Source organism: Triticum urartu, chromosome 7A (genome assembly GCF_056163025.1).
Source record: "Triticum urartu cultivar PI428250 chromosome 7A, HENAU_Tu73, whole genome shotgun sequence".
Lineage (NCBI taxonomy): Eukaryota > Viridiplantae > Streptophyta > Magnoliopsida > Poales > Poaceae > Triticum > Triticum urartu.
The window spans coordinates 173,201,858-173,228,967 of record NC_141879.1 but is presented as its reverse complement, the minus strand read 5'-3'; the positions used below and the strand labels follow the sequence as shown (position 1 = coordinate 173,228,967).

Here is a 27,110-nt window from a genome sequence, read left to right as displayed (position 1 = left end):
CACCTTCTCGACTCAGGGCGCCGGCCCACCGAACGGCGCCTAAGTACACTACAAAAAAAGACACATCCATGACCTTTTGGGCTGAACGAATTTTTTTTCTGTCATACATATGACACTTCTATGATGATAATTGTGACAAAACCCGGTATCATCATAGATGTGGTGGGCTCCTACTTCTGTGACAAAAAATCATGACAGAAAATGGGCTTTTCGTCCTGGGCAGGCTGGAGACGCGGCTGCATGACATTCTTTGGGCCATCCATGATGGAAAAAACCATGGTAGAAGCGAGGGGGAGGAAAATTTTGGGGAGTTCCCGGTTACGGTGGGAGGTCGGGGGCCTAGCGATGCGCGTTTCTCTCGTACACGTATGCGCATGTGTGCGAGGCGTTGGCTCTAACTGAACCCGAGCGAGGCATTGGGCTCTAACTGAACCCGAGCGATTGCACTGCAGGCGACGCGTTACTGAACCCGAGCGATCGATCGATGGCTGTTAACTGAACCCGATTGAGCGATTCCTTGGCTACTGCTGCTAACTGAAGCCGATCGATGTGATGAACAGTGAGCGTTGCGGGGGGGGGGGGGGTTGGATGAACAGTGAGCGGTGGCGTTGCCTCTGGATGAACAGGACCCCGTGGTGTGGTGGAGGGCTGGATGAACAGTAGATGGTGGAGGGGTGCCCGTGGAGGGGTGGATGAACAGGACCCCGTGGTGTGGAGGGCAGGATGAACAGTAGACGGTGGAGGGGTGCCCATGGAGGGGTGGATGAACAGGACCCCATGGTGTGGAGGGCAGGATGAACAGTAGACGGTGGAGGGGTGCCCGTGGAGGGGTGGTTGAACAGGACCCTGTGGTGTGGAGGGCTGGATGAACAGTAGACGGTGGAGGGGTGGTTGAACAGTAGCCGGTGGAGTAGCACGCGGTGGAGGCTGGATGAACAGGAGCCCAAGGAGGCTGGAGGAGGTCGACGGTGGATGAACAATAGCTCGTGGAGGCTGGAGGGGGTCGACGGTGGAGATGAACAGTATCCCATGGAGTCCCGTTTTGCGGTACGCCACACCCCTCCCGATGAACAGTACCCCCGTTTCGACCGTAGGAGGTCCGTTTCCTCCGTTTTGCGGTATGCCACACCCCTCCCGATCAAGAGGACCCCCGTTTCGACCGTAGGAGGTCCGTTTCCTCCGTTTTGCGGTACGCTACACCCCTCCCGATCAACAGGACCCCCGTTTCGACCGTAGGAGGTCCGTTTCCTCCGTTGTGCGGTACTCCAGGCCTAGTTTCAATCGCCTCTTCTGTCCGAGCCCTCCCGATGAACACGACCACGCATTCCGTTCCGACCCAGCTGCGTTGCCTCCCGATGAACACGACGCATTCCATTGCCTGCCAATGAACACGACGACGACGCTGTTTCTCCGTTCTGACCCAGCCATGTACATGAGCCCTCGCCGTACGTATGCACGAGTAGGCGTTCGAGACCCCGCCTGTATGTACACATACGTGGCTGTATTTTCTTTCTTGCACCCTGGCCGCTGTACGTACGTGTACATGCTACGTGCGCGCCTCTACTACGACACGTGCGCGCCTCTACATCGACCAGTATATATGTACGTACACGTTCACGACCAGAATGACAACGCTACGTACGCTTCGACCAGGTGGGTCCCGACTGTCAGGCACTTCCTTGCCTATGAAGATGTAGCTGGTGGGTCCCAGCAGTCAGGGGGCGAATTGTTGTTTTTTGCCCGGACGCACTTTCTTGCGTGCAAAGATGTAGCTGGTGGGTCCCAGCAGTCGGGGGGTTGGTGGTCCCAGCAGTCAGGGGGGCAAATCATTTTGGTTTATTTTTGCCCGGACGCACTTCATCACGTGCGAAGATGTAACTGGTGGGTCCCAGTAGTCAGGGGGCGAATCGTTTTTTTTTTGCCCGGACGCACTTCCTTGCATGCGAAGGTGTAGCTGGTGGGTCCCAGCAGTCAGGGGGAAACTTTTTTTCGCGAAATATGGTGGCCCGTCCGGTGGGTCCCTGCTGTCAGGTGGAGGAATCATTATTTTCCGCGTAATAAGGAGGCACTTCCTTGCTGCCGCCGTGGACCCAGCTGTCAGCCTCTCCACCTACAGTCCACGTCCGATGGAAGTCGTTCCTTGACCATGTTGACCACGCCGCGCCGAGAGCACCAGGGCGGTGGACGACGGCGAGGCCTAGGAAGGGGACGACGCGGAGCCGGTGAAGACGCGGCAGTGGATGCCCACGCGGAGAGGAGTATGAGGGTTCACTCGTTCGGCTGCGGTGTGAGGCTGCCGTCGCCGCAGGGCCTGGCCAGCGGTGGGAATAGTAGGGGGCTGTGAAGCCTCCGCGGCAGCACAGCCGGCCACGGGAGGCAGGAGCAGGCAGCATGACCGGCGCTGCTTTGGGCGGCTGGAGCAAGAAGACCAGAGGTTGAAGAAGCACTACGGCCGTTGGATGGACATCGTACGGTCACTGCAGCTAGAATCGTTTATATTGACTAAGTTGACAAAGCCCTTGGTTCGTCAACTTAGTAGGCCCACAGGTCAGCTTCCGAAACGGTGCCCCAGATGTCAGGGGGAGGAATCATTTTTTGGGCGGGTGAAGCTAGAATATCCAAGATTGAAGAAGAAGCACGGCATCCGTTGGATGGACATCCAACGGCCACTGCTGCTAGAACCGTGTGTTGACTATAAGTTGACAAAGCCTTGCATATGCGTCAACTCTGTTTTTTTAGGGGACGCGTCAACTTAGTAAGGCCAGAAGTGTGTGGCAGAGAACTTATAGCCCATTTGAGATTTGTAAGAATGTGTAGCCCATTTTTGAATTCTAATGGAATTTGCTACAGCCCATTTACAGTTTGTTAAAAGTACAGCCCATTTCAACCAACCGTTCAAAACAGAATTCAATAAAATTTCCCACATTTTGATGGGATCCGAAATATTTTTATCCCGAAATTTCTAGTCAGATTAAATAAATTTATATTACGTAAAAATCCAACGAAACATTGCGCTCGCAAGAATTAATGAAATTAAAATTTTCAATATCCAAAAATAATATTTTATAAAGTAATCACGTGTTTGGTGCATTTTTTTATAGTTACTGCCCAGTTTTGTAATTACATCCCATTTATTATTTCTTAAAGCCCATTTTCTTGTTAAGCCTAATGCATCCCTCCTAGGAAAGATTTGCAGTCCAGCGGGGCGGAGAATAACAACTTGACCTTGCCTGGGTATTCCTAAAAAGAAGTATAGCTAGCCATTTTCAGCTTGAAAAAAATTAATATCTGGGCTGGATATCTGGCCTGGGCTAGACGGGCCACAGCCCGCCCAGTTAATACCTGCAGCGATGTTTTCGTTGTTGTTCAGAGGAGAAAAATTAATATCTGGGCTAAACATCAAAAAACTCTGCAGTGCTCACACCTCAAAAACACAAATACTGCTCGAGCTGCTTGGTCCCAGCTGTCGGCCGCTTCTTGTGCAATGCTCTCGTTTATTGACTACTACATAGGTTGACAATGGTGTGGGACCGTGATGTCAGGAAACCAGGGGGAAGAAAAATAAATTACTCCAGCGAGCGCTTCCACCTCTGCCTCGTTGTCTCCCGTGGAATCCCCTTTCCTCCCTTTTTTTGCTCGGGCAAGGACCAATGCATGTAGCACATCCATGCGGTTATTAGGCAAGAAAAAAAAGCGCTTTGCATGCTATGAATTACGATGGCCTGCATGGGTAGCTAATAAGGCATCCTCTTAACTGTTGTGATTAAATGTTGTGTTTAGAAGAGAGAAATATTCTTCTTTTCCACCAATCTGCTTGCACCTAGGTCGTGATGCACCTTCTAATATGACTTATTCACCTAGACGGAGGGAGTATAGTTTTATACATATATATATATATATATAATAAGGAGGCACTTGCATACGTGAGGCTATGGACCTGGTGGGTCCCTATTGTCATCCTCTCCAAGTAAAGTCATCTCCTCGCCCGCGCGCGCTTTCCACCCGAAACAGTCAGCGCCGCCCGCCCCGCTTCCCGGTGCAGGCGATTGCTCCGCCTTCAAACGACACAAGTGTCGTCCGTCCGTCCATCTTCCACCCACATTAATAATACGCAGTTGCCGAGGCGGCTACTTCAGCGCCACATGTCCGTCCCTCCGCCCACCCACCATTGCTATATAAACTGCTGCGCCGGCCATAGCCGCAGTCATCCGCATCCGTTCCCTTTCTCCTGTCCACACCATACTGCCCACCATGGCTTCCTCGCGCTCCAGCGCACTTCGGGACGGGCGGACGACGGACCACAAGGAGATGGCAGCTATTGCTGCTGACCGGCTGGCCGGCAGGCAACCGGAGGACGACGACGTCCCAATGGAGAACATGGTAGTTGACGATCCGCCACCAACCCCCTCCTCCGCGCCATCCTCGCCGGTGCATTGCACCGTGCCCAATATATGGACAGTGTGAGGCAGATGCGTCAGGAGCAGTTCCGGGAGGCGCAGGCCGACGCCGCCTACAACCACCATCTCCTCCAGGAGCACCTGCAGGCGGAGGAGCAGATCGCCGCGGAGCGGGCGGAGCAGGAGGCGCTGCTCGACTCGTACCGCTCCGCCCGCAAGGGCCGCCTCGAGCGCTGGCGGTACCGCATGCGGGTGGAGGAGGCTGCGGCCGCCTACAAAGAGGCTAGCAAAGAGGGCGATGAAGCGGGCGAGGCGCTGTTTGGCGAGACCGAGGACGAAGCAGAGGACAATGCCGGCTCCGACGAGTCCCCGCTCCGCTGGCGTCGACGAGGCCCTGCTCCGCCGAGGCCCCGCGGCGCCAACAACGAGGCAGAGGACACCGCCGGCTCCGCCGAGGCCCCGCCCCGCCAACAACGAGGCAGAGGACATCGCCGGCTCAGCCGAGGCCCCACCCTGCCGGCAACGTGGGGGAGGATTTCCACCGCTCCACTGAGGCGCCGCCCACCGGCAATGAGACAGAGGACATCGCCGGCTCCGTCGAGGCTCCGCCCCGCTGCCAACGAGGCCGCGCCACACAGAAAACGAGGAAGAGTAGAACACGGTAGGTCATCGCCGCTCGGGTCCAAGTAAGGCCACCGTAGCTACCCTCCGGTTGAAGCCAAGCTAGGCGGGTTAACCATTGACGGCCGGTTAGCTTCTTGGCGGCGACATGGAGTCGGAGAGCTGTGCTTGAGAAGGACGCTGTTTCTACTTAACTGCTGGTGCAGTTGGCTGACTGACACGTGGGCCCAACAGGCCACAAGTCAGTTACACAACTGCACCTGTAGTTTAGTCACTAAAGCTTCTGTTCGGCTCAGCGGGACACGGGTGGGTTGCTTCGATTAATTAATTATACCTCCTTCGTCACCAAGCATCCTCCTTCGTGGATCTCATTGGCACTCTTGATGTGTAAGAAAAGGCGAGAGCAAAGGACACACATGCTTGAGGAATTGAGGGAGGATCTAGTGCCAATATGGTACAGAAGAACTTCCAGCCCCACAAGTTCAAGAACAAGGGCAAGTTTGATGGTAAAGCAAAGTTTGATGGGAAGAACAAGGTTGTGCAACACACGAACTTCAAGAACAAGAATGACAAGAAGAAAGGTGTTTGTCATGTGGTGATCCTGATCATTGGGCTCCTAGTTTCCCTAATCGCTATGACAAGCTAGGCCGGTTAATTAATTATACCTCCAGCGCACCCCTTTTTAGTTGAAATGTAATGAAATCTGGCATGTTTATATGAAATCCGACCGTGTATGAATGAATTTATTTCGATTAGTTCGAATTCCTGTATCACTGGCATTGGATGAACATACAAAACAATACGTACTAGCATTATTCCCAGGGTGATCACCTCGTTTGCAGAAGTTTCACATGTACTCCCTCCGTTCCTTTCTAGTCTGCATACAAGTTTTGTCTGCAGTCAAAGTATCTCTACTTTGACCAATCTTATACAAAAAAGTATGCACTTACACAATGTGCGAAGTAAAAAGGAACAGAAGGAGTACAAAGAGTTTGAGCAGCTTTTTAGCGTTTCTGTACATTGCAATCAAACACACAAGCCTGGCAATCCATAGAGAACATTCAAAACAATCGATGATTATGCATTTCAGTGACTCACATGTCAGAGGCAATATTTACTTCACAACTAAAGAATAAATAAAAAATTGATCAACACTGCTGACAGCAAAGGGCGTCCCATGCGAAAATATCAGACGCATCTCTTGCTAAAATCAATGAGCAAAATTTGACAAGGTTGTCCCATTCCAAAATATCAAATGCCTGCGATTGTGGAATGGGCAAGGTTTGCCATCAGTTCGGACATTAACATGGCACCTCGTGCTAAATAAATCAGCTGTTCTTTTTGTGCGGTTCCACCAAAATCAACCAAATTCGCGCGTAGCTTGTATGATTTCGCCCTTATACGTTGCAATGCCTTGAACTTATCGAAACCTCCTTTCTTGTGGTGGAAATGAATGATTCGTTGTATTCATGAACATTTTGTGCAATTCCCATTGAAATCAAGCTGAGCACCCATGTTTGCACAAATACAAAAAAGTGATTAGTATAGAGCAAACTGTACTATGAATTGACAGTTTCAACAGGCACATACATGGTCCATGTAGAGCACACTTTTAGAAAAATGGAACTCACCAGAAAGAATCCTAGAACAACAGCAAAAAAATGGAGATTTTGGCAGTCCTTCTGAGCTGAAGTTAGTTTGGTCTTGTGGGGAGTAATGTAACCATCCTTCAACTGCTCCTTCTGATGATAAGATAGACAGGGCTTCTTCATCCTGGCATAATCGGAACTAGTCACTTCACATACTCCATATTCTTCTTCAGAGGAAGATGATCCTGTTGTGCAACGACAAGAGGACTACTAAATGCTAGCATCACTGTTTGCTCGAAAAAAAGGAAAGGAAATATTTAAAACAGCACAGATGAAGCACTTCTCAAGGACAATACCACTTTTTCATGACAGTATCTAAACAGTAGCACAACACCAATAGAGATCACAAAGCTCAATCATATGGATGAAATCAGTGGGCGAGTACCAACCTTTCTCAGGAGGCTTATTGTGTAGAGCATACAGATGAAGCATTTCTCCGGAACCATCTGTTGCTATCTACGGTGGCAGCCAAGCTTACTATATACTCCTCGATTAGTTTAATGTTGCCAACATCTTCTTGTGCAGTTCCACTAAAATATATGGTATCTTCAAAGAAGATCCCTGTTTGCACAAGTAGAGATAATTACATATTACATTAAGAGTGGCATTAAATCAGTGGCAAAACAATTGCTCGTTCCAGCCATAGCAATAAATTAAGATGCAAAACTATATCATTACTTGTGCCATCACAGTTCTAGTGCTTCATTACAGCACCGGGAGTTGATTTTTGTTTTTCTTCCCCTTGTTCTTCCCCTTCATCACTTGGTTCAATAACAAACAAGCTTCGCCTTCAATGTAAGATTTGACATGTCAATTAGGGAGCACAGGTATAGTACTAAACTTAATTTTCTGATGAAAGTGGCAAAATACAGGCCAGCTGTTGTGAAATATCCTTATCTTACCTCAATGGGATATTAAGGTGCACATACAGATTGGAAGTCTTGTCTCCATTCGTGCAGTTCACTAAAATCAAGCAACATTATCGTACAAGTAGCACAACATATGAATGCACACTGCAGAATCATGTGAAAGAAGGCTAGTACTGACCTCTCATGATGTGGAATTCAAACAACTCACAAGAAGAAGATCTGAACCAAATTCGCCTTAACGGATAGGAAGTAAGATCTCCTCTTCTGCAATTCCACTAAGATCAAGCAATCAAGCAACGTTGTCGGTGTGACATTTTGGTTGAACTGCACAAAACACTCTTAAAACAAAAGTGTTTTGTGCAGTGCAACAAAAGGTCACAATGGCAACGAGGTGAAGCAGATAACCCTGTTTACACAGAGGTGCAAAGGAAACAATTAGTGGTCAATAACGGTGCATGACACAGAAGCCAACAAAAAGAAGCATCTACTTATCTAAATGGGAAAGAAAGCAAGATAGTAGCATTTCTCAAACGGTGGCATTGATTAATATTAACATAGAGATTATATTAACAATAAAATTCGTTAAACATGTAATTTGCTTATAACTGTGGCATTGCATCAATTTTGCAGTGGCATTATTAGAGGGTGTTTGTTTACAGGGACATTTTGGTGTAGGGACTAAAAAAACTCCGTGTCAGTCCGTGTTGGTCCCAGTTTTGTTATCAGACGCCTTTCCCTATGTGAGCGCAGCAAATCTAGTCCTGCTCAAACTCTACAACCTTGTCCCTTCCTTTCCTTTTTGAACTAGTCCTGCTCAAACTCTACAAATCTAGTCCTGCTCAAACTCTACAACCTTGTCCCTTCCTTTCCTTTCCTTCCGTTCCAAAATAAGTTTCTCAACTTTGTGCAAACTTTGGTACAAAGTTGTACTACTACTAAAGTTGACACTTATTTTGGAACAGAGGCAGCTAAAGAAAAAACGATCCATGCAGTCCCTAGCCCTTGAACCGTGAACCCTGACCAGGCTTCAATTTGCTGGCAACGTTCGAGCTTCCTAATAAACGAAGTTTGCAACCTTTTGACCATCGGATCATTTTGTGCAGTTTCACCAAAATCGAGATGAGCATGCTTGTGGCAAAGAAATTGAACAAGCATGATTAGAATAATATTACTGGGACTAGATTATGAGACATAAACTCATCACAAATACAGTACGTAGAAGCCAGTAGAGGTATGTGCAGGGCAAAGAAGTAGAGAAATATCCATAGGGAGTGATGTGGGAAGCTGGAGCAGTGGTGCAAGCCGGTTGTAAAGGGAGTTGTACCTGAGGGACGTAGCTCAACCTTGAGGAGGGCGGCGGGAGGCGGCAACTGCCCACGTCGCGGCAGTGAGCAAGGGATGAAGGCAACCTCACCGGCTTTGTGAGAGAGAACGGCGGGGACCCCTGATCGGGACGTGCCGATAGTGGTTTTTCGCCGTCGGCGACGACCACCGCATCTACACTAAGCATCCACCCCTTCCCCAAGCGGACGTGATCCACCGGGATGTTAGAGATGTGGCCACAGTTGTTTTCTGCGAGAGAGTGTGAAGAGAGCAACCCCAGCAAGCAACCGTGTAGGCTGGCCCGTCCTGACTATGTATATAGTGGAGCGGTTTCCTTTTCTCTCCATATGAACCTATCATATTGCGTACGTGCCACTGAAGAAAAAAAACTTTATTTATAAATGACGCCGCACCTACTACTCATTCTCCTATAACCTTGCGCTTGGCATCTCCAAGATATTAACCTTGTGATTGGCTCTTCGCCTCTTCGGGAAGTCGAGCAATAATGGTAGTGCAGTATATATCGTTCTAGCTATATGAGACCGAATGAATTGCTGCACGTCCACCACGTGGGCGAGGGTCGAGGGGTGAGGGCGAATGCTACATACGGAGCAAAATGAGTGAATCTACACTCTAAAATACGTCTATATACATCAGTGTTTGGAGTATGTACTAGTAGTTCATATTGAAATCTACTAAAGGACATATATATTCCAAACAATATGATAGTATAATCTCTATAACCAAGGTAGTAGGGACGAGGAGTAAACGGAGGGAGTAGTAAATTTTTCTCCTCGTCCTGCGAGCCACCGCGCGCATGGGCGAGGGAGCGGGCGTAAGGCGTAGTAAGCAAGCTTCACCTCATCCTGCGAGCCACCGCGCCCGTGGGCGGGGGAGACGGCGTACTAAGCAAGCTTCTCCTCGTTCTGCGAGTTGACGAGACACATCAAAAGTACTCCAGTGTATAGAGCCTTGACTCTAAGGTAGGCCCCACATGGTTTGCCTCTTTTTTTAACATAACACATCAAGTCACAATTTGTTTGTTCACCCGTGGTAGACGATCCTCCCTCCACCAAGTGGACAACCAGTACACGTGCCAGATTACCACGTGGGCTGCCTTTTTCATACAGAAATGAGCTCCACCGTGTATCCGCGCGGATGTGGTTGGGAAAGAGACGGGAGTACGTGCGCCGTGCATGCACCTCTTCTCTTTGTGCACGTTGCCCACCTACATGGGGTGTGTGTGAGAGATATAAACGCGTTCGTGAGTGTTTTTTGTTTTGGGGTGGGGGTGGGGTGGGGGTTGATTTCGTGAATTATTTGTGGGAATATGTGTCGATGACATCTCAAACAAAATTTTGCATGCAATGTGTGTGAAATGGAGGCCTATCCATATCATACATAGAGGGTCGGGCAATCCACGAGAAGAGAGGGAGGGGTCATAGCTATCGATAGAGTCAAAGAGAGGATCAAGTGGGTGGGTGCGAGATCGATGAAGAGAGACATCGAAATTGTTTGTGTGTACAAGTCAAAGATATAGGGTGACTAGCCTACTGGAACGTTAGAGGGCACATGTCAAGTTTGTGTGTGGCAGGGAGACATGACTAGAGCGCTTGATGTATCGGTGTGTGTGGGGGGAGGGGGTGGTGGGAGGGGTAGGCAGAGGCCTAACTATAGAGGTAGAATGACTCGTATATGTGTTGAGAAGGAGAGACCCAACTATGTCTTGAGGGAGATCGGTCGACATCCATACATAACTGAAGGACGGGAAATATGATGGGATAGAGAGAGAGGGGGGGAGAGAGGGAGGGAGAGGGAGGGAGAGGGGTAGATTGTTGGATGGGTGATGGAGTTGCTTCTCGAAGATGGTGGGAGAGGCCTACTAGACAAATTGAGGGTGGAACTGCAATGTTATCAATAAGAGTGGGGATGTGCTTCTGTGTGTGCCTGTGCGTGATAGATCTGTCGGGACGCATCCATGGATGATGAAGGGGAACCATGTGTTTGGTAAGCAAATCTAACTAGATCGGTAGATCAATTGTTGTTTGTCGGAGGAAGGGAGAGACACAACTAATGAGGTAGATCGATTGACGTGTGGTTAAAAACGAGTTATAAGGACCTAGCTAGCTATATGTATAGCGAGAGATCGGTCAGTGTACGTCCATTTGTTAGAGGTAAATAAGGCCCAGCGAGACGGATAGACAGAGAGAATGGAGCTAGGAGGTGGTGCGAGAGGCCCAACTACTAGCTAGGTAGGGGGAGGAGTGTGCGGTTGTGAGAGTGATGAAAAGAGAGGCGAGAGTTTACACGTGTGTCTGACCGTATGAGAGACACGAGGCAAGGACACATAAAGGAGGAGATTGAAGGTGTGTTTGTATGTTGTAGGCAGGCACCGCTGGAGAGGTTTATCGATCGGTGTGTGTCGGAAAGGAGTTGTGGAGACTCTGGGAGAACGACCTAAAGAAAAAAATGAATGTGCCAGGTGGATAGAATGCCGAGGGAGGGGGAGGGTGAGGAGGGCATGTGCATGCACGAGAGAAAGTTAGTGGTAGCTACAAAGGTTAGAGGATTGTGTGGGTGTAAGAGACTAACAAAGATCATAATTTGATATGAAAGCGGATTCATATATTTGAATAGGAGATCATAGTGTTTTAAACATTGCATGCATGAATATAGCGGTGATACACGTGATGTGCACATGTTATACCATAATGTGATAATGCATGGCGTTTGCAACTCACAGCTAAATGCCGAACAATCTAAACCATACTATACATCAAACAATCTCACATTTTATTTGAATTTGTGATAATGTGTGGCGTTCGCAGCTTACAACTAAATATCGAACAATCAAAACAATACTATATATCGAACATTCTCACATTTTATTTGAATTTGTGGTAATGTGTGGTGTTTGCAACTCACATCTAAATACTTGTAGGCGTAGGGGGCGGGGCACCATACATAATGTGATAAACACATTATACATATGAGACATGGTTTAGATTATGAAGATCTAGCTAGAGCTAGAAATTTAATGTGATTTGAAATCAAAATAAAGTGGATTCAAAAAATCTAGTTGGAGTTCATATAGGAGTACACATAGTTCATATGTAATTCGAGACTAATCATGTGGTGTGCTGTGAAGATAATACACAAACGATGGTTTAACTTGACAATAATGATGATTGTAGATCTTATTAAAACAGAGAAACAAATTCAAATGCTTTGACTTCACAACAATCATTACTATAGATCTTATTCAAATAGAGAAACGAATTCAAATTTAGTTCAGATTGAAGCGGTAGTATATACGTTTGGAATGCACTAAAACGTTCATTTGAGTAGAAGGTTGCATGCATTATACATGTAGCGAAATATTTTAATTGAACATAACATGAATTCAAAGTTTTGAATGACATTTGTAGGGCGCATTGATTTGGGACAGTACATGTTAGGCTTGTCCGGAAATTCCAACCCGCGCCTTGTTAGCCCGAAATATTTAAGATATATCTTTGTCTCGTGTGCTCCGACAACTCCCTCCATCTCAACCCGCACCTTGCTATTCCGAAATTACAACGCGCGCGAAAACTCCCACCTCCTGTGAAATCTCGACACGTGAAATGCCCGTGGTACCCCTAAACCAAAAGAACCGCCTCAAATCGGTGGGGGTACTTTCGTAACTTACCCCACATTTCGGACAAGCGCGTTTCTAAGCCATAGTCCCCACTGCCATCCCATCCGCCCACCCATTCGTAAACCGAGGCCGCGAAAACCCGCGACGAAACCCCACACCCTGCTCCGTCCGCCACCCAGCCGGAGCCTCTTCCCCGACGACGTCGTCCACAGCAACACCTCGTCGTCCCTCATCCACCGTACCGGATGAGGATCCGTCGTTGATCTCATCGTCCCGCCGGTTCAGCCACCCCGTCCTCTACCTCCAAGGAGCTGCCCCGGCATTCCCCTCGTCTTTCGCGCCACCTCCATTCCCACATCGCTGTCTTCACCTGCACCACCGGAAGAGTATCATCATCACCGTTTCCTCGGATGAAGCTGCGGCCTAATCGGCGCCACCAAAGAGGTTGTACACTAATCACCGCATTTTCTTCTTGATTCGATCTCACGGTGCTACCGGCGCTCGGTCCCGAGCCAACACGGCGCGGCTCCATCCACGGCGGCGTCGCCGACCACTTCCTGCACGGCGTCGCTCCCTCGGCGGCGACGTCCACATCAGTAGGACCTGCTGCTGCTTTAGCTCTCGCTCGCGCTGCTGCTCTGCTCTTGCTCTCGGTCCCCTACCTGGTCTGCTCTTGCTATTTCTCTTGCTCGCGCTGCTGCTCTCGCTCTTTCTCTTGCTTGCGATGCTGCTCCGATTTAGCTACACTTCAGTCGACTGAATCGACTTTTGGGTCAGTCGATTTTCAGGGGGGGGGGGGCTCGCCGGGGTGAAGGAAGAACCAGCCGCAGCGGGGAGGGGGGCTCGCTGGAGAGGTACCCCACTATCTATCTTAGGGTTCAGGATGGGAGCGATGGTCGCTGGCGGTGACGGGGCGTTGGCGGGGCGGTGGCGTGGGGATCGCCGAAGAAAAAGCTCGGCACGGGGGGGGGGGGGGGGGGGGCTGGAGGGATGGGCGGGGCGACGGCGGACCGACGGTGGGGAGTGTTTCCGGGGCGGGCGTGGCGGCGCACCGCCGGCCGCGGGTGGCGGGGGGCTGCTGTTTGGCCGGCTCAGGGGGTGGAGGTTGAAGATGAACCGCAGGCCCTTGATTTCGTATCCAACGGCTGCAAAATCGACTGACCAGAGATGAAAAAGTTAGTCGACTGACGTGTAGCCTAACCTTGCTAGTGCGTTCAGTTTCGACAGCAAAATTCAGTTTCGACAGCAAAATTTAGTTTCGACAGTTAAGTTCAGTTTCGACAGTTAAGTTCAGTTTCGACAGTTAAATTCAGTTTCGACAGTTAAGTTCAGAGATGAGCGGCTGATGTATTTTACATCTAGCACTTTGTGGTTATGTATTTTACGTCATGTATTGGAGATGCTATTAGAATTCCACTCAGGTTAACGTTGTTCGTTGTCTCTCTTGTCCTGCTTCAGCCTCGGCGTCGTACAACTCACCGGAGCTGCTCCAACGACGAAACCCTCCATCACAGCAGAGTAGTACCCCGGGCTCCATCTCCAGACGCCTAAGATATTCTTCCCCTCCTCCGACAGCCAAGTCAGCCGGAGCATCCTCACCGGCCAACCCAATCACGCTGAGATCGATATGGCTTCGCCAAAGAGGTTCTACACTTGTTGCATCTCTTTTTTACTGTACATGTTATATATATTGTCCACTGAGCACACGGATTTGTTCCTTTAGTGTCTCCTTGAAAGAAAAAACGTAGGAATTTTAATTTTCACTTGTCCTCCTTTTCAAATTCCTATTCATGAAGCACAAGACTAAGAGATAGTAGCATAATAGCATTATAACCGTACATTTTCTTGTGGTTTGACTTAATGTCACCATGCTTCTTTGCATCCTGTGATCTTCCAATTCTTGTGAATCAAACACCCAGATTGGCAGAAATCCTGTGTTTTTAAATTCTCTGTTTTGCACGTGCATTCCTATCCTATTCCTGTCTATTTCCTATCCCTGCATTGTTGGAATCCTCCAATTCAAACGAGCCCTTACAGAATTGCTTCTCTTATAGATAGTTGTCAAAGAAAACCTTGCATGGTTTGTCCCGCTCCTGCTGCACCGTAGTCCACCCCAGCTCAGCTGCTCCAACGACAGAAGGGTCCAGCACAGCAGGGATCTGGCCTCCAGACAGTCTTTCGCCGCCTCAGATCTTCTTCCCCGCCGCTGGCAGCCATGAAAACTACACTACCATCATCAACTGAGCAGATGACCTTGAGGACTACACGGTTCCGCAAGAGAGGTCTCACTCTTTCGTGTCTTCTTACGTTATGCATCGCTTAATATTACATGCTACTTTATCGTCCTGTTCACCGATTAGACTCTGAGTCAGCTCCAAACTAATGGTCAAACTTGAGTTTTTAAATGGTTGTGGGGTACATATCGGGGCCGCTATCAATAGTATCTATCTACTATCTGGTTAATCTCTGGTGTCTACTATGAGTTTCATGTTGGGTGGGAAACAAACAGTAAAGAAGCCATTATCTGTATTTTTTAACTGAAGCCATTATCTGCCTGCTATTATTGGTTTTGGGTCTATCCACAGGTTGCTACCATCACTCTGGATTTCTGCATGCACTCCTTACATAATCTCACTATGTTTTATTCCTATGCATGACAATTATTGTAAACAATGGAACTGAACATGTAGAGAAAAAGAGACGAGCCTTGCGTGGCAATAAAATTTCAAGCAGACGTTGCTCCATGGTAGGCGCCAAGGCAGCCCCCCCCCCTCCACGCATTTCGGATTGCAATCGAGAGGAAGATATCTGTTCTGAGGGGGATTCAGAAGGAGAAGACAACTCCTATTTACCCCCTGAGGTCTTCGCTCTAACTTGGCATGCTGATGTTGGTTATATCATGCATATGGTGTCTTGCATTGCTTACTTTATACATCAATTATGTCATCTGCATAGTTTAGACATCCTTTGTGTGAATGCCATCTGTTTAGTTTATTCATCATTTATGTGAATTATGCAACGCCATCTTGTTTAGCCAGGCATCATATATGTGAATTTTGCAATGCCATCCTGCTTAGCCAGTCATCTTATATGTAAATTATATCAGGCCATCCTTTTTTTTGATTACATATTACATTTTTCAAAAATGTTATTACATTCGACTGCTCTTCGTGTGCATCAGCCATTTGACACAGTGATGGCAAATTCTGGAGTGAAAACAAGGTCTTCAGAGCAGACTATGCTATCTGACGAAGCGCATATCTCGCTGGTTACGGATAGCTCCTCAGAGGAGGATTCAAAGATAGATGACCAGTCCTATCCCCCCCTGAGGTGTATGCTCTAACTTGGCTGGGTTATGTTGCTCATATCGTGTGTATGGTGTCTCGCATTGCTATGTCATTTCATTAGTTTCGACATGCTTTGTGTGAATGCCACCTGTTCAGTGTCTAATTACCATATATGTGAATTATGCATTGCCATCTTGTTGCAAGACATTATATATGTGAATTGTACAATGCTATCTTGTTGCAAAGGCATTATATATGTGAATTATGCAATGCCATGCTGTTTAGCCAATCATCATGTATGTGAATTATATCATGCTATCATTTTTTTGTATTACGTGTTCCATTTGTCGACAACGTTTGTCTATTAAACTACTCTTCCTGTGCATCAGCCATTTGAAGCGGTGATGGAAGTATCTGGAGTGAAAACAAGGTATTCAGAGCAGACAATGCTACCTGCTGAAGCAGACATCTTGCTGGTTACAGAGAGCTCCTCAGAGGAGGATTCAGAGACTGATGACCAGTCCTATTTTCCCCCAGAGGTCTATACTCAAACTTGGCAGGGTTATATTACCCATGTCATGCATGTTGTCTTGCATTGCTTAGTTTTTACATCATATATGGATTGCCATCATGTTTACATAGTACATACCACTGTTCAAGATATCTTCCGATATTCCGATAAATCGGCCAATTTATCGCTTACCATTGTCTGACCGATAAGGTAAATCGACCGATAAATCAACCGATATGGCGATAAATCAGCCGATATGCCAATAAACTAGCCAATTTACAACTTATCATGGGTCGACCGATAAGTTCCCGATAAGCGATATCCCCAACATTGGTACACACACATCATCTATCTGAATTATGGCATGGCAACCCATTTAATAAAGACATCATATAGTTATATCATCTCATCCTGTTTAGTGTTTATAGTCATCATATTTTGAATTATGGCATTCTATCCGTGAATGTATGTGAATTATGGCATGCCAACCTATTTAATAAACACATTATATAGTTATGTCATGTCATCCTGTTTACATAGTCTCATATTTTGAACTATGTCTTTCCATCTTTTTTAGTTAGCCATCATAATGTGAAATTGTGTCATGCTATCCTGTTTAGTTAGCCATCATATATGTGAAATTGTGTCATGCTATCCTATTTGGTTAGACAACATAAATATGAATTATTTCATGCCCTCTTTTATTCCCCACTATCCATTGCACCTGTCTATCATACAATGTCTATACTTTCAATTACTTTTCTTGTTTATCAGCCATTTGAATTGGAGAGCGTGATGGCAGTATCTAAGGGAGTAACAACATGGTCTTCAGAAAAGATAGTGCTACCAGTTGATGCAGATAGAACCACGGTTGTACTTGCCCAAGGACCAGATCCACCGCACATAACCCAGACTCTTGCAGATTGTACCCCTACCCAGTTGGACAGAGAACCAGCTACACCCCTTCTAACCCCAACCCCAGCAGATAGTAACCCAGTTCCAGTTGACACGGCACCGTCTCCACCACAGAGCACCCAAACACGAGCAGTTAGTAAGGGAACTGCAGTGCCCAAAGCATGAGGACCACCACTCCGAATCCCAACTCAACGCTTAAAGGAGAAGAAGATTTGTTCTCAGGTCAGGTTCTGTAGCTATGGTTCATACTCCTTTGCTCTTGCATAACTGTATTTACTCATACCAACTATTTTCAAATTTGAAGGATGGAATTGAAACTCCAATGGCGCAACAGGTATGTTTTAAACCTGTTTCTTTAACTGGTTTGCTGTTGTAACCTGCTCTATGTTGATTTCAGTTTCAATTGAATAAACAGTTATGTTCTCATGTCATGCACATTACAAGTGTTGTTATTGCTCTATAGTTACCCACACTTATATTCTGTCTATTCTGCTTTGTCTTGAACAAATATTATTTGAACTGTGTCTCTATCTTGATTTGGCAACAAAAACTAGAATGATATAGACCATAAAGTGACCATGGTACATAGATATATGTTTGTTTCATGCTGTTATCCTGTCCACTTTACTACTGAACTCATTTACCAAAATTGGTTTCATATACAACATGGTAAACATGTGATGTGTCTGCTTGTTTCTCTTTTAGAATGCGGACAAAATATTGGAGAACAGTACCGCGTTATCCAATGGTAAAGGAAGTAATGCAGATAAGGTTCAAGATAGTGAGACATTACTGTTGGTCTCCAAGAAAGCTGATAAAAACTATCTTGACGACAGTGAGGGAACCCAAAAGTCCTGTCTTGATGTAGTGTTCAAGTTACTGGCCACTACTGCTGGCACAAGCTCTTTAAACTCGCTGCCTGAATCAGTTCGTATTCTTGAGTCTCAACTTCAAGTTGAAAGACATCGATCACATGTGCTGCGACAGGAAGCCGAAGGACTGAGGAAGTCCTTGCAGAATTCAGATGCATATTTTCTGGTGCAACAGCAAGCGCTAGAGGATTTAAGCGCCAAACAAGATAAAGTTAATAAGCTTGCTAAGCATCTTGCTAGCATTATGGGTACCCAGGATATTTTTTCTTGAGATCTTCTGAAGTGGTTTCAGTTTTGGATTTGTTTTGCTGCGGCGTTTATTTGCGCTGGTCGCCAACTTAGACAACCAGTGTATATGATATGCTGCTTTGTTCCCTATATTTGCTCTGGTGGCGAACTTTGGTGCCCAGTGGATGTAATATGTGTAATAGCCGTGATAGCCTAGTGCTTGTTGCTTGCTTATTTATTTCCTTGTTGTCTTGTTTATTTGTTTGCTTGTAGTCATTGCAATTCTTTTTCCGCCGTTAGCTAGTGGCTGCAATAACCTATTTTTTAAAACTAGGCCACAATTACCATGGGCTAATATTTACTGTAGTGACACTGGGCCTCCTACTGGCCATAGAAACAATGGGCCTTCTACGGGTCGTAGAAACAATGGGCCTTCTACGGGCCGTAGAAACAATGGGCCTTCTGCGGGTCGTATCATCAATGGGACTTATACGGGCCATATAGTCGATTGGCCAAACATTGGCCAAACAGACCGCATTATGGCCGTAAATGGGCTAGAGTTGGAATCGTCCGTTCATGGGCCGACCATAATGGGCCATCGTTAATAGGCCGTATTTGATGACGCTATGAAATCGGCCCAACGTATTAACGGACCACAAACGGGCCGACAGTAACCACGGGCTGAATTTGGCCCACAAGCAGAAAATGACAGTAACGGGCCGTAAGTAAACGAATGCTGGAAATGAGCCCAAGAATAAATGGGCTCTGAGAAGGCCGAAATATAACATGGGCTGGAAACGGCCCAACGGAATAACGTGCCGTTAATGGGTATAAAGTGATACGCTGTTCATTACGGGCCAGTTTCACCATGGGCCGTTAATGGGTCTAAAGTGATACACTGTTCATTATGGGCCAGTTTCACCATGGGCCGTTAGTAGGCCAAGAGTTACATAGGGCCTCATATGGGCCGAAAGACGTCATGGGCCATACATGGGCCAGAAGTGAAAACGGGCTGGAATCATATTGGATGGCCCAGATGACGCTACTGGGCCTAATTCGGATAGGGCGTAACGGGCCTTGGGTTAGCGGGCTGTAAATGGGCTATATTCGAATAGGCCGTTAACAGGCTTTCCATGGGCCGGCCCACCAACTTTTGACCAAGTCAAACGGGCCGGCCTTTACACAGGAATGGGCCTCTGTTGGGCCGTGCCACGTGTCGACGTATCATAGGCGCCTATCTGACCCACTGACGAGCTGACACGTGTTTCATCCGGCCAATAAGAATTTTACACGTGGAAATTTCCCATTGGTCGGGGCTGTTAACGGGTTATCGGATCCAAAACCCGACCCGATAGCTTAACGGCATTCCGTTATGGTGGATGCCACGTGTCGGTCACCCTTGACGAAAGCACTTCTGTGACGCGCGATTTATCGTCATGGAAGTGGACACTTCCATGATGATAATTTTGGTAATGTCATGGAACACTTCTACAACAGCATAGGTATGACTATCTTGATTCTGTCATAAATTTGTCATGGATGTACGTGCATGACAAAAAAGCGACCTACTATGACAAACACGTATCATCACAGAAGTGTATTTTTTTGTAGTGGTAGCAGTGGCTTTCGTGGCCAGGTCAACGTGCTTCTGAAACATGGCGTCCAAAGATTCCAGCCGCTGGAAGAAGGCCAATGTATTTCTGTCCTCGCTTGCCTTGTAGTGGCCTATGTAGACGATTTCCTCGTAGATGTGGATGTGCAGGTCGATAGTTTCTTGCATGGCGAGGCGCTGCGCGGCGACCGCGGCCTCGAGGTGCACATTCCTCGTCGCGACCTCCGGCACCTGCAGGGCCACCAGGGCTTGAAAGAGTTTGTCACCATGGAGGCCAATGAGGATGGCAGGCAATGAGGAGCCTGGGCACGCGGGCTGGAGCAGTACGGCAAGGTCGTCCGCGCGCTTCTTGACGGTGATGAACTTGCGGATGGAGTTGACCATCATATCGTCCATGCGAGAGGCGAAGCCGGCGTCGGCGAGGGCTACGATGCCTGCGATGGCCAGCACCGTCTGGAAACGCTGCGTGGTGCGGGGCCACAGGCCGGTGCCTTGGATGATTTGGCACAGCCGACTGCCGCTCGCGTCCATTGCCTCCATAGGTGCTTGTGGCTTCTGGTCACTCGGTCTTGGATTGGAGTGAGCAGTGTTGCGTAGATACTTGGGAGTAGATGGATTGGAGTGGTGGGGCGCCTTTATTATATGAGAGTCCAAACTCTGTTGCATTCACATCGTGCTGGCTCTATTCTGCTTCTCCAATTAATTCCCTCTACATGTAATTGAGGATGCATCATTGACCGTTAAATGTCTTGGGAACCGCTACCCTCTCCCTCCTTGGCATTCAAGCACCTATGGACCCGTCGACGACGAGGTGCCTATGGTGACTTCGTAAATTTCAAGATGATAGTGCCGTGCGTGTGTGCGTTCATAGGGGTGAGCGTATGCGCGTGTATATGAGCGCTTGCGTCTGTACTGTGTAAAAAACGTAAATGTGTGTCAAAAAGAGACTAGTCAGTATACTCAATATTGTGCACCTCGGAGAGGAAAACGATAGAACTAGTACGTATTTATTTATGGTGCAGATTCACTCATTTTGCTCCATATGTACTCCGTCTCGGTGTAGTCTAGTCACTTGTTGAAATCTCTAGAAGGGCAAATACTCCTTTCTGGTTTACAGGGCTATACTAGCAAGTAGTTGTACGTACCAGTACAATAGTGGGCTCACATAGCAATTTTGTCTCATGCAAGAGCCTGGCTATATGTGTGCTCCAATGTTCGCAACTGCAACGTTCGGTTTGCCCTTGGCTCTTCGCCTCTTCAAGAAGACGAACAATGATGTCACTACTACTGCTTCTACAGTGTCGAATCCACTACTGCATGTCCATCCACCGCGAGCGGGACGGATAGCTTGTTGTAGAAGTACTACTAAGCAAAAGCCTGTCCTCGTTTGCCAGCAACCGCGCGCATGGGTGACGGAGAAGGCGTGTAGTAAAATCAAGCTTCTCCTCGCTGTACGAGTTGATGCGACACATCATAGCACTGTCCCCACATGCTTGCCTCTAAACTTGGCTGAAAGACCCGCAGTGTACAATATATTTGCTGCAACCTCTAACATTTACCCACCACAAATTAAAATATATGCGGCCGTATGCATCGTTCTGATGCAGAGGCCGGGGAGTCCCCCTTTTAAAAAAACAAATTAAAATATATATTCCTGTCTTGACCAGATGTGCGTGCAAACTACAATCACCAGGGTGTCAGGTAGGGCCAGAAGACTATTTTAATATATTTTTAAAAACTTCGAGACGGCCACATAGCATGGAGCCGACCCCAACGATTTTAAGCTTACAGGCACGGTACATGCTATCCTAGACTACTCTACACATGAAACTACCACACGAGCGTCCAGGCTGCGCTTGGCTCTTCGCCTCTTCGGGAAGTCGAACAATGATGGAGTACTAGTACTGCACTGGAGGAGTACTACAGTACGCTTCTGGCCATCTGACACCAATTGAACTGCTGCATGTCCACCGCGTGCGGGAGGGAGAGTGTGTAGCGAAAGCTTCTCCTAGTCTTGCCAGCCACCACGCTCATGGGCGAGGCAGGGATGCTCCTGCCTTCGCGTGTATGACAAGTGGGCCTGACAGGTGTGTGGCCAACCTGTCATACAGCCAAAGGCAGGTGCAGTTAAGTCCACGAGGGAGAGGATAATCAAACTTCTCGTTGATGTACGAGTTGACGCGACACATCAAAGCACTGCACTCGATATATTTCAATAATTTGCATTTACCGATGCATTAATTACAACGCATGCATGCATGCCGTGACTCTCCTTTTGATACTTGCTTTGTAATACCCCGGCCCAAGTCGAGAGATGGTTGTGCACAAGGAGGGCGAGATCATGCAGACCGAACAGGACCCGACGATGGAGCTCTCTAAGGTCTCAATGGACCTCACCGTGCTCCACTGCCCCTTGTGCCTCCGCCCCTTGACGCCTCCAGTGTATGAGGTTCGAATACACCTCGTCCGTTGGGCTGATTGAGCAAGGTGCAGGTTTCTTGATTGATGTGATGTTCGATTGATTTCTGCAGTGGAAGGGAGGGCACCTGGCCTGCGCGGACTGCCGCGTCGAGCGCCCCGGGAACCAATGGCAGTGCCAGAAGTGCGAGCGCGACGGTGGCTTCGACGTGCGGAACACGGCGGTGGACTCCGTCCTTTCGTCGGTGAGGGTGGAGTGCCCGCACGAAGGCTGTGGGCTCTACGTCACTTACCACAAGCTCGCCGATCACCAGAGCGTGTGTCCGCTCGCGCCCTGCAAATGCCCCATGCTCGTCTGCGGCTACGAAGGCCCGCCGCCGGTGCTCTACCACCACATCAGCACCGCGCATCCCATGCCCGTGCACAGGATCCAGTACGGCAAGGTGCTCCAGCTGCAAGTGCCACTGTCGGAGCCACGGCTCTTGCTGTTCGCGGAGGAGGACCGCCGCACGTTTTTCTTGGTCGGCGGCGTGCTCGACATCGGCGAACCTATCGCCGTGTCGGTCGTCTGCATCAGAGCGGGGGCGTCCCCACTGCCGCACTACGTGGCCAAGCTATGGGTGAACGGCCCGACGGGGGAGCCCGAAGGCACGACCGACGCCGTCGAGGTGGAAATGGAGGTGACAAGCAACAAGGATCCCGGTGACGTCGACATGCAGGAGCTGACCTTCTTGACAGTTCCGCCCAAGCTGCTGGATGGGGCTAAGCTTGTGTCCCTCCACATTCAGATTGACAAGCTCACGTCCTAAATGTTTCTAAAGTGCCTTCTGTTTATCTTAGTAATATGCTAATATAGGGATTACCTTGGTCTACTTTAGCTTAAGAAATGGTGGGTTTTGGTGGCGATGCTGCAATTACTTCGACATCATATCAGTAATTTCCAACAGTCGAACGGATATTTTGTGTCTGTTGGATATAAAGTTCCTTTGGGTAAGAAGTACTCAAAAAATTATGTTTATCAATTCATTAATTGCAATGCATGCATGCATAAAGTACATGCATTGGTCAATTTTCTCTTAATACTTGCATGCAGTGATTTAATGCACCTTGGAATCTGAACATGTGTTGGGGAACAACCAAATTGAGCCTTATAAAATGGAAAAACTAAAGTTTTGAGATAAGCCCTATAAAACCGGAAAGGAGGGAATAGTGCCGCACTTCCAAACTAAAACCGTCAATAAATTTTGAGCTTGCGTCTCGTCACATTCCAAATTACTCCACGCTATATTGAATTGCAAACCTGTTCACACCGACCACAACCTAAACGGTTTCCCACTTAGGAGCGTACTAGTACTCGGTTATAAATACTAGTATGCCAAGATGACTGCACATTCCTCCTCAACTCCTCATCCACAAAAACAAACAAGTCATTCAGCATCCTTCCCTTGCGTCTTCCATGGCCAGCGTGAGTTCTGGGTCGAGAGATTGCCACCAGGGAGAGGCGAGCATGGAAGCGGAAGCACGAGAGATGTCTTGCCTCGCTGCGAGAGCAGCCGACATGTCCCGCCGTGCGGAAGTAGCAGCACCGAGTCCCGCCGCGCCGCTGAAGCAGCACGGAGGTCCCGCTGCACCGTCGATGCAGCAGACTGGTCCGGCCGCACCGCGGAAGCAGCAGAGATGTCCCGCCATGCCACGAATGCAACAGAGATGTCTCGCCGCGCCGCTGCGGCCTGTGAAAATTTCTCGCGGGCAGGCGACGACTGTTACAGGCGCATGCATGCATGCGATCGTCCATAGCCAGATGGATCAGATCTCCGGCTGTGCGAGGTTGCAGGACGACATGAAAGCCTCATTTGAATAGGCTATCGGCGTACTAAGGGAGCGCAATGAGAGGCTCCGGGCCGAGCGCGACCTGCTGAGGGAGAAGATCGTCTGAAGTGCAGACCAGCAGGAGGAGACCAGTGCCTTGTTGAAGAGGACCGGCGTCATCGTCAAGAAACTTATGGACGAGAATGACATGCTCCGCAATGAGCGCCAAAGGCTGGTGGAGGAATCCATGGATGTTCTCAAGCAGCGTATTGAGGACACGAATGAGCTCATCACCGCTCGCCGCGAAGACTAGTTCCCGCGGCCTGCAGCAATGCATCAACAAAGTAGAGATCAGTGAGCCAGATCCTTGTCTTCCTTCTTCTTTTGCCCTTGTGTATTTTGGGCGTAGCCGCATGTGGCTTTTTTAATTATCTTTCTAATTATGTAAGATAATTAATCGTCCTTATCTTTCTGTGGAAGATCAATGTTGCGAGGCTGGAATGAAGAAAACCCTTGCTGTGGCGACCCTGGCGTTGCTGTTCTTCTAGTTGTTGTTGGGCTTCCTTCAGTTTCCTGGTTTGTTTTGATGTAATAATTGGTTTAGGATGTGGATTGTGTCTTCGTTTGTGAAATGTTGGGTTCTAGCGTGGATGTTTGGCCTTTGATGGCCTCTTGGGATGTTGCGATTTCAATCTGGTAGCTTTTAGTCCTTCGTGTTAGGCTGGAGTTGTGCTGAACTTCTTGTGAATTGTGGTGGTTTTCAGTAATGAAAATCGGAAGGGGCAAGCCCTTCTTTGATCAAAAAAATTAATCGTCATTATAAATTCATCAGTCTTGCTATAAGTCGCAGTAGATGCTATATAGGTCTGTCAGATCTTACATCAAGATCCGTGCTTTCAGATTTTCTTTTTTCTCTCTTAAATCTCAGTCGAGTGAGACATAGCCACGCCATTAAACAGAGGCCCGGGCACCATTAATGGAGACCTTGGGAGAGAGGTGGACGGCAGATGGAGGTCAAAGGGCTCTCCTCCCGATAAGCACGCGCAGGGGTCTGATCGCATGCCTCTCGTACTCAAATAGCTACCCTGCACGGCGCCTCCTAGCTAATAAAAAAGGGGACGCGTGGTGGCACGTAAATGGTACTAGTAAGTAGAACACCCACGGTTTCAATAATACTTGTGTTTCTGATTGTAATGTGACAGCACTTGTTCCAAAATGACTTTGTTGATTGTTAATGTGTGCGCCTTCACAAATCGGACTGCAAATTTACCACAGCATGTTGGTGCCATGTCATGGCACCAAGCCAATTTTCATTATTTTCATGCGTGTTTTGGATTTACAGGAATTAAAAAACTAAGTTTCTCAATGTTTCCAACCCAGCCACGACGCCCAGAATTTTGAATTTCATTCCCATTTCTTGCATGGAACCTATAAATTTACCCAAGGACACACATGTGATTTTTCAACCAACTTTGGTGCACTGGAACATGTGCTTGTATTTCAAATTTGAATTATGCACACAAAGGTGGCACGTTCCCTCCCAGAACCACGAGCCTTCTTGAGAGAAGCTCCGATTTGTAAGAAGCTTATACCAAAATTTGTTCCTATTCGGCCAATTTTTTTTACCACGGCATGGTACTACCATGACATGACACCATGCCAAGTTTCATGATTTTAAAACCAAGTTTCTCAATGTTCTCGACCGAGCCACGATGCCCAAATGTTTGAATTTTATTCTCATTTTTTGCATGGGACCTACTCGAGGACACAAATGTGATTTTTCAAATGTAGAAATTCACCCGAGGACACAAATGTGATTTTTCAACCAACTTTGGTGCACGGGAGCATGTGCTTGTAGTTCAAATTTGAATTATGCACATTAAATGACCAAAAACTCAATTAATGTGTAAATAAGGCCAAACGAAGCCGGAATAATTCCAAAATTTAACAGGGCACTCATGTAGTTATATGTTGCCTTTGTAAATAAACTCAAGGGGGACAACGTATATCGTTTGGCACTAAAAGGTGGCACGTTCCGTCTCAGAACCACGAGCCTTCTTGAGAGAAGTTTCGGTTTGCAAGAAGCTTATACCAAAATCTGTTCCTATTCGGCCATTTTTTTTACCACAACATGGTAGTACCATGACATGACATCCATGCCAAGTTTCATGATTTAGACGTGTTTTGGATTTACAAGAATTTTAAAACCAAGTTTCTCAATGTTCTCGGCCGAGCCACGATGTCCAGATGTTTTAATTTTATTCTCATTTCTTGCATGGGACCTAGAAATTCACCCGAGGAAACAAATGTGATTTTTCAACCAACTTTGGTGCATGAGAGCATGTGCTTGTAGTTCAAATGTGACTTATGCACATTAAGTGACCAGAAACTCAATTAATGTATAAAAAATGACAAACGAACCCGGAATAATTCCAAAATTTAACAGGGCACTAATGTAGTTCTATGTTGCCTTTGTTAAGAAACTCAAGGGGGGCAGCGTATATCGTTTCACACCAAAGGTGGCACGTTCCCTCTTAGACCCACGAGCTTCCAAATTGGCCCAATTTTTTACCACAACATGTTACTGCCATGACATGACACCATGCCAAGTTTCATGATTTCCAGGCGAGTTTTGGATTTACATGAATTTAAAATCAAAGTTTCTCGATGTTCTTGGCCGAGTCATGACGCCCAGATGTTTGAATTTCATTCTCATTTCTTCCATGGGACCTAGAAATTCAACCAAGGACACACATGTGATTTTTCAACCCACTTTGGTGTACCGGAGCATGTGCATGCAATTCATATTTAGATTATGCACATTAAAAGTCTAGAAACTCAATTAATGTATAAAAAGGCCAAATGAACCCGAAATAATTCCAAAATTTAACAGGGCACTCATATAGTTCTATGTTGCCTCTGTAAATAAAATTAGGGGGAGGCAGCGTATATCGTTTCGCAC

At 47.5% G+C, this 27,110-nt stretch overlaps 1 protein-coding gene across 1 annotated transcript; it reads left to right on the top strand.

Moving 5' to 3' along the window:
- Positions 1-21,988: 21,988 nt before the first annotated feature.
- Positions 21,989-23,148, top strand: LOC147958832 (E3 ubiquitin-protein ligase SINA-like 10). Its single transcript, XM_087532324.1, has 3 exons — positions 21,989-22,008; positions 22,229-22,370; positions 22,453-23,148. Exons 1-3 carry the CDS (start codon positions 21,989-21,991, stop codon positions 23,146-23,148), a joined length of 858 nt encoding a protein of 285 aa, XP_087388450.1.
- Positions 23,149-27,110: the final 3,962 nt, after the last annotated feature.

What these genes read in the sequence shown, in the direction of transcription:
- LOC147958832 (XM_087532324.1), top strand. Translation starts at nt 21,989, where the DNA reads ATGACAAGTGGGCCTGACAG. An exon ending in ATGACAAGTGGGCCTGACAG is followed by an intron (nt 22,009 to 22,228) that starts GTGTGTGGCCAA and finishes CCCCGGCCCAAG; the next exon opens with TCGAGAGATGGTTGTGCACA. An exon ending in TGACGCCTCCAGTGTATGAG is followed by an intron (nt 22,371 to 22,452) that starts GTTCGAATACAC and finishes TGATTTCTGCAG; the next exon opens with TGGAAGGGAGGGCACCTGGC.